Source organism: Aedes albopictus, chromosome 3 (assembly GCF_035046485.1).
Source record: "Aedes albopictus strain Foshan chromosome 3, AalbF5, whole genome shotgun sequence".
Lineage (NCBI taxonomy): Eukaryota > Metazoa > Arthropoda > Insecta > Diptera > Culicidae > Aedes > Aedes albopictus.
Window position 1 is genome coordinate 443,496,763 of NC_085138.1, and position 8,886 is coordinate 443,505,648.

An 8,886-nucleotide genomic window follows, 5' to 3' on the forward strand; every position below is an offset into this window, starting at 1 on the left:
TTTTTCGTGATTTACAGATGTTATGTTTTTTCTTACACAATTTTACGGTCATTGAATAAATATTTTTATATCTTGAACTTTGAACGTTTTCCAATTTTTTTCATACTTTATGGCTGGTTCCTTAACACTCAAGAAAACTCATTATGCAGTGAAAAACGAAAAAACAATAGAATTCGCTTAGACGAAATATGAAAAAAGATGGTTTGAAAAAAACTATGTTCTACCCAAGACTTTACCATTTTAAACAATAGCCTCATCATCAGAGTAGAAGTAATTAAGTATAATTCAACGATTGATTACTTAAGGCGCCGAATTTTTACTTCACTTTTGTGTAAATTTCGACTTAGGATGAAGAAAGCGAGATTATACTATGAATTGTGTTTGTTGACTCCCATAGGTCTCACTTTCCCCAGATGCTGAAATGCACTGGGGCAAGTGAGAGCAGTTAACTAAAGGTAATAAATGAAAATAAATTACAGCTTTTTCGCCTAAAATAATTTGCAAGCACTCCAAATATCATCCTGAAATCGAAAAAGTTTTACATTATTTTTTATTCTATTTCAAAACGACGAATGTAGTAGAGTACGTTAATCTCACTTAGTGAATTGAAAATTACATATGAACAACAAATATGGTCTATTTATGGTGAGAACAATAACAATTTTTGAATTCAAAGTATCCGTTGGTGTGATACCTATGTTTTACAGGAAGAATGTTTGCCTTAAAAATGAAAAATAAAATAAATTATAGCTGTATGTCTCACTTGCCCCGGATTCTCACTTGCCCCGGGGTACCTTAAATCAATAACGACACCTGCCACCTCCTTACGGTTAGTAAGAATAGATATGAATGTTAGCATGACGTGTGCTGCTACTAGAGACCGAGATGACCTCTCAGATCTCTCAGGTAAGGAGTTTTTTAGTGGACAGGAGAGACTCTACTGATGATGCCCCTTCAAATTTCATGCACGCTAAAACTGCGCGGCACTAAAATGTGTAAGACCTACTCATAAATGCATAATTTCCATACCACTCATAAAATGTGTAAGAGTTACCCATTCACAAAATCTCCTCGTACACTATTCTAGATACGAAATGACTATATTTTTTGGTTCGCCAAGGTCACTAGTAAACCTAGCTAGATTGCCATATGAAACAAATTGCAACTTTAACGATTTTGTGGACGCAGGAGCAGATTTTGTGAATGTGTAACTCTTACACATTTTATGAGTGGTATGGAAATAATGCATTTATGAGTAGGTCTTACACATTTTAGTGCTGAGCGGTTTTACTGTGTGACTGACATTGCACAATGGGACCAGAGCTGTATTTACAAAGACAAAAATGTTTGCGCCTAAACCTTCAGTTTTAGATTCATGGTGTCTTTGGGAAAGTTTCTTCATATTTTTCGATCTTTTTTCTCATCATTGTGAAATTACGGTGGTCCCTCTAGTTTAGCTGATCCAAACATCCGCTTCTTAATAGTTTTATGTACGCTTACAAAATGTTCTACAAAGTTGTAATGATACTTATTTGAAGCAAGTTTGCCGAAGAAATTATTATTCTATCTCTTAAGGTTCCTAATTTATATATTTTTTTTAAGAATCATGTAAGGGTGATCCATGAAATTCCGTTTTCTTGCATTAACTTTTAATCCATTCGTTTTTCGAGAAAACTTTGTTACGAGCACTTTTTGAACTACATATCAATGACGCATATTTTTTTCCAAAGAGCTCTGTTACGACCAAAATGACGGACCAGTCTAACAGAAGGGTAACTCTCGCTGAGACCGTCCCACTATTTACACCATGTCTTCAAAAATGTTTAAGGTGGCGATTTTCTGAAAGTCCTCCCCAAAAAAGTAAGGAAAATGCATTTGGTTAATCAAATTGGTGGACCCCCCGTTTGTTAGAGCCACAAGCATTTTGGTGAACCCCTCGATTTTGGTCAATTGTTGGCTCATTTAAACCGTTATAACTCGAAAGTTTCGCCAGAAACCACTTAAAAACTATAGGTTGTTGGAAAGAGAAAAGATAGAGGTACTCTTTGCAGTTATAAAAAGTTTGGTCGGCCATATTGATTTCGGCCGCCATCTTAAATTTATCTCCCAAAACATTTTTTTCACCATGTTGGCAACCATCGATTTCCAAATTTCTTGCGTCAATCGAAAGCTGGGACATTTTTACACAACATATCGAAAATTTAGATATGTATGTATCTTTTTCCTATCAAAAGTTATCTGCACTTTTGTAAATCATGACACGTTTTCTCTATACATTTCCATGCGCACCGGCAATGACACGCAACAGCATCAAAGTTTTTTTTTTTTTTTTTTCTTTTCTTTTTTTTTTGGAGTAGGGAAAAGCCAGCGGGAGTGTGCTCAAATGAACCCCTGCACGAGCTTATTATTTTGCGTTTGAACGGTGCCTTGCTTGCAGAAAATGAGATCATTTCCATGGTCATCCAGACAGTATGGCACCGCTCAAAAGTTAAACGGGTAAACACGTGCATAAATTCATAGAACTCTTCTCCCAGAGGCATAAAACCTACTCATCTTTTCAACAACATGTACAAATAGTAACACTCCCAGTGAGAAGTTGTTCTCTTTTAAGGAAGTGTGTTTAACCTAACTTTACATTTAACATGATGTGATAAATAAATCTACAACTAATAAACCTAGTAAACTATTAAATTAACTATTGAAAATAGGAGTAAAAACCGGAGATGGAAGTTTTACACAAGGCAGCAGTATATGTACTGTTGACGTGGCCGCAGTCTCAAGTTGACATTTCAATCAGCATTGAGTGATGTCTGAGTGAAATGAAGTTTCCTCACGATCGGCGGATTCATTAAATCTGGAAGCTCCTCGGATCCAACTACGTGGACGGCGGAACGGATCAGGATGCCGCGGACGGTGGAGCGACCTGGTCGGTGGCACGGCACTGGCGGGCGTCGGGTGATGTGTGATTTGTTCTGGAACCGGTCATGGACTTTGTTAAGAGAGCAGTATCTGGCTTCGGCTAGACATATACCAGCCCGTTACCTGACAGAACTGGAGTTTCTGCTCAGCCGATAAGCCGATCCAGAAAGCAGATGGTGAGCCGGCATGGTCGGAGGAACGGATCAGGATACCACGGACGATGGAACGACCTGGACGGTGGCACGGCACTGGCGGGCGTCGGATGATGTGCGATTTGTTCTAGAACCGGTCGTTGACTGACAGAACTGGAGTTTCTGCTCAGCCGATAAGCCGATCCAGAAAGCAGATGGTGAGCCGGCATGGTCGGAGGAACGGATCAGGATACCACAGACGGTGGAACGACCTGGACGGTGGCACGGCACTGACAGAACTGGAGTTTCTGCTCAGCCGATAAGCCGATTCAGAAAGCAGATGGTGAGCTGGCATGGACGGCGGAACGGATCAGGATGCCACGGACGGTGGAACAACCTGGACGGAGGCACGGCATTGGCGGGCGTCGGTTGATGTACGATTTGTTCTAGAACCGGTCGTTGGCTTAATTAAGAGGGCAGTATCTGGCTTCGGCTAGACATATACCAGTCCGTTACCTGACAGAACTTGAGTTTCTGCTCAACCGATAAGCCGAATCTGAAAGCAGACGGTGACCTGGCATGGACGACGGCGGAACGGATCAGGATGCCACGGACGGTGGTACGGCCTGGACGGTGGCACGGCACTGGGGGCATCGGATGATGTGCGGTTTGATCAGTCCATTACCTGACAGAACTGGAGTTTTGTACTGTGGAGTTAATCATCGGATATAGTATCGAAGATTATTTCTGATGTAGTTTGTTACGGCCTCCTTGAACTGATGAATGTCTCGCGTCGACTTTATAGCCACCGGAAGAGCGTTATATCGAACTTTTCCATAGTATGAAAATGCTCGTTTTCCCAATTCAGTGTTCACTCTACTGGTCACAAGATTTGACTGGTTCCTAGTGTAATGGCCATGTGAGTGCTGCCGGAAACATTGGTTATGCATCGTTGCTGGGTTCCACAGAATATTGTTAATTTGCATTAGTGCTTGCTTTTCGCGAAGTGCAGCTACAGGCAGTATTGATGTTGCAGCTTCTTGAAACAGGCAGTATGTGGAATATAACCTCGGCTTATGATAAACTGCTTTCAAACACCGATTTTGGGCAACTTGCAATCGCCCAATTTTACGTTTTCCAGCTGCTCCCCAGATCGAAACCATGTATTGCAGTTTCGACTGAACAAACGAAAAATAGATAGATAACATTTGTCTAATCGGTACAAATTTTGCTACTTTGCGTAGAAGGCCACACGTTGAACTAATTTCCGATAACAGCTTGTTTATATGGCTACACCACGTAAGATTGGTATCAAATGTCAATCCAAGGTATTTGAATGTATCGACCTTCTCGATCGTTTGAGAGTTGACAACCAAATCAACTGTCACAGCTGGTCCAGATCGAGCAGTTTTGAAGACCATATACTTTGTTTTGGATATGTTCAAGGATAGTAAGTTTTCTGCAAAATAGGCGTACAATTTGTTCATGTCTTCTGCCATCAGTCGAATAAGCTCGTTCGCATCCGCAGATACATATGATAGAGATGTGTCGTCGGCGAATAGGCGGGGCTTCCCGTGTAATCCTATCTTGGGCAGATCGTTGACATAAATCAGGAACAATAAAGGTCCTAAATTACTGCCTTGGGGAACTCCGACGGACGTGTTTTTAAGTTCGCTGTGTACATTATTGGCGACTACGTATTGTAGTCTGGATGACATATAACTTCTTATCAAGTTGTTGGCAGCTCCTCGTACACCATAATAATCCAATTTACGCAATAGGATTTCGTGGTCGATGGTATCAAAGGCCTTTTTTAAGTCCAGGAAAAGTACCCCTACGTATCGTCTTGAGTCTAACGCCTCATATATATCATCCACTAGTTCGTTTGCAGCAGTAAGAGTACTCGAGCCATTGCGAAATCCGTATTGATAATTATATAATGTTCCATTGCTTTGGAAAAAATCAACTAGTCTGTTGGCCAAGAGTTTTTCAAGAACTTTACTCAATACCGATAGGATGGAAATTGGCCTATAGTTGTTTGCAAGGGTCTTATCGCCACCTTTATGAACAGGTATAACTTTCGCAATTTTCAGGAAGTCCGGAAAGCGTCCAGTATCGATGGAGTGGTTGAACACATTTTCCAACAGTTCCGAGAAAATGTTGTGATGCTGCTTTACGAATGAAGCTGGAATTTCATCGGCTCCACAGCTTTTGTTGGCGTCCAATTCTTTGATCAATATTATTACTTCTTGTCTCGTAGTTGGACGCAGGAATACGGCATTACTTGATGGAGTTAAGCTACCGAATTTGTTGATATCTCGAGTGCTACTAATAGATGAGGCTAGCTGGGGTCCAACCGTGCAAAAATACTCATTGAAAATGTTTGCGACACTTTTGCCTTGTGTTGGATCCTCTTGTTCATCCTGGAGCTCTATACGTCCTTCTGTGTCGTGATTCCGGCCAACCACTTTGTTCAAGTTCTTCCACATGGTAGATTGGTTTGTAGTAGCAAAGAGTTTAGAGTAATAATTCCGCTTAGCAGAGCTCTTCGCTTGTTGAACTTTTTTAGAAATGTGTACCCATAGCTCCTGCAGATGTAGGTCTGTGGGATGCCTTCTGTAGTTTCTTGATATATTATCCTTCATACATATCAATTTCCACACATCGAACGTCATCCAGGGACAATAACCCTTTATTTTGGCGCGTATAACTACTTTTCTTGAAAACTGTTTCTTCAGGCGCTGATATAGTTCTGAGACATATTTCAAATTATTCTCCGGTGTTCCTTGTGCCATGTTACGTACTTCAGCAGCAAATGCTTCATTCAGCTTTGTGTGATCGACAACCATTTTCTCTAACGCTCTCAAGGTGATCGATCTTTGTAATTTAAATGACGACAAAATCATACAGTGATCGCTCACATCAGAATGAACTGTCTCATTCAGAAGGGATGCTTGTAAATCTTCCGAGCACACTACATGATCCAATAGATTCCCTGTAGCCGGTCTAGTGGGGAACGAATTTGTGACACAAAAGTTGTAACATTTCAGTTGATTAATGTACTCCTGAACAGATCCGTTTTCTAGTTGATTGTATGGTATATTTACATCTCCAACGATAACACAAGATGCCTCACGATTCTGCAACGCTAGTATGGATTCCAGTTTGTCCAAGTATTCAGTGGTTCTATATGAAGGTGGTTTGTAAACAGCATGTACTTGAAGGCTTGCGCCCATCCCATGAAGACGTAGATTGATATGGTGCAGCCCTCGACTATGGGTATTGCAAACAGTGTCGAAAACTATTGAATCTCTTGCAAATACTGCTAATCCCCCACCTCGACTATCTGGTCTGCAGGAAAAAACGCTCTTATAACCATCAATTTGATAATGCTGCACTCTATCCTTCTTGATCCAAGTTTCTCCTAGGGCAACAACATCAATACAGTATGCGGCAGGAAAAAATGCGAAAGTGTTTTTCAACTTCAAACCTCATTTTCGTCCTTTTGTCATTAACCAATCTATGTTTCAACGTTCCATGATCTATAATGGGCTAGTTTTCTGAAAAGTTAATTAAAAAATTTCCCATTTTGGTCACTAACCTTTACAGGGCGGCGCCTGCAGATGAAGACAACCAGAATTTTCAAACCGCAGAAAATCGCACAGGTCGCTAAATTTCGCATCTGATAAAACAAAATTTTTGATTTTCTCTACAATATCATCAAATATATGTACTTATTTCATCTGGTATGTGAAACTACATGGCTCTGGATCAGTGTGGTCTGGTTGTTCATCGAATTTGAGCTAATTTTGTTACTGTTATAGTCATTTTGTTTAATGACCATTGGGCGCGCAGTTTATTGATATCCGCTAATTAGGCCTACATTATCACATGTTAAACATCAAATATGTTCATTTTTATTTTTCAGTGCTAGAATATAGACATTGACTGATACACTGTCATGAAAAAATAGTCATACATATCCCATATTTAGCGTGTAATAGTGCCTTGAACTTTTCGCATTTTTTCCTGCCGCACCCTGTAGGGTTGGGGTACAATGTTAGAATTTCCTTTACATGGTCGAACTTATCTGGATCATTCATTCCTCGGATATTGAACTGCAGAATTCTTAGTGTCCTATTGCTATATTCCTGTACGGCGTTTTGCTTAAATTGAGTAAAACTATCATAGTATGTATTAATAATTTTATTATTGTGATAATCCATTATAAAGAAAGATTCAATGCAGGACAAAAATTTGACACTTAAAGTTGGCGCCTGCTTGTATACACAAACGCACCTGCAGCAAAATTAGGGCAAATCGGAGGTTTGTTCTCATTTTTAACTGTTTCTCAACGATGCGGGCATTGCTTTTTAAACTTTTTTGGTGTTTTGAAAAGCTGAAACTTTCAACTTTTCATTAGTGGACTCAGATTTAGAATAAATGTTCGTAAACACTGTGAAATAACATTGCATTTATGTAAACAATCGGCACCTGGCCCAGTGCGCAAAAGTGGCATGATTCACAAAAGTGCAGATAACTTTTGATCGGAAAAAGATACATCTCTAAATTTTTGATATGTTGTGTAAAAATGTCCCCGCTTTCGATTGACGCAAAAATTTTGAAAATCGGTGGTTGCCAACATGGTTCAAAAACAGTTTTGGTATAAAAATCCAAGATGGCGGCCAAAATCAATATGGCCGACCCAACTTTTTATAACTGTAAATAGTAGCCCTACCTTTTCTCTTTTGAACAACCTATAGTTTTTAAGTGGTTTCTGGCGAAACTTTCGAGTTATAACGGTTTATATGAACCAACAATTGACAAAAATCGAGGAGTCCGCCAAAATGCTTGTGGCTCTAACTAACGGGGGGTCCACCAATTTGATTAACCAAATGCATTTTCCTTACTTTTTTGGGGAGGACTTTCAGAAAATCGCCACCTTAAACATTTTTGAAGACATGGTGTAAATAGTGGGACGGTCTCAGCGAGAGTTACCCAGAAGCAATCACGGTTGGTGCTAACGGTCTTCAACCACCCATCAACGTCTACACTGTTTTTTAGTATTGTAAGAGTTATTGCTCTTGGATTTGTAAGTTTTGCATAACGTTTCTCATAAAACCATACCCACACTACCAATATGAATTATAGTATAATTGAACTTCTCGAACAAGACGCGTCTTTCTGACCTTACTCCCAATTCCGAAAATACAGCGATTTTGACGTTCAGTTTCGCGATTTTTGGGCTTCGCTTCAACAAGCTCAATGTTCTATCTCTCCTAGTCAAAAAGATATCGGCATTTTTCTTTGAAAAATCATTTTTTTTCGAAAAGTCATTTCTCAAAAAAGAGCAAATGTATTTTAAATCGCTTTATTGCATTGAAAAGATCGTACTCTGTTCTATTGATGGTGAAGAAATGTGAGTACCTTTTTGTTTGAAGCTTTATATTGAATTTTAAAAATACGGTTTTTTACATAGAAAATCAGTTGTAACTCTTAAAATCGAAACTTGGCGTCTTCGCCAAATTGTGAGTTTCTGAATGATCTGGAAGTGCTCAGAACAAAGTATAGCCAAAAAATCAACGCATAAAATTATATTGAATAAAAACGGATTTTCATATGGAAAACGAAACATTTCAACAAATTTAACTCGTCTTTGTTTTGATGCTTTTAACAACAGTCCGACCTTTGCTGCTTCTCATTTCAAGCAGGTGTACAGCTTTGCTACCGTTCCAAATGTTCTGGCAGTAATGTCCATGTTGTCCGCGAATCACACACATTGGCCGAATTTTGTAAAAATCATTCCTCGGCTAGTTGAATTCAAAGTGATGCAAAG

General features: G+C 39.5%; 1 protein-coding gene across 1 annotated transcript; it reads right to left on the reverse strand.

Annotated features, from left to right (window-relative positions):
- Positions 1-3,649: 3,649 nt before the first annotated feature.
- On the reverse strand, positions 3,650-5,539 carry LOC134291074 (uncharacterized). Its single transcript, XM_062858356.1, has 2 exons — positions 5,060-5,539; positions 3,650-3,757 (listed from the first exon to the last, which is right to left on the reverse strand). Exons 1-2 carry the CDS (start codon positions 5,537-5,539, stop codon positions 3,650-3,652), a joined length of 588 nt encoding a protein of 195 aa, XP_062714340.1.
- Positions 5,540-8,886: the final 3,347 nt, after the last annotated feature.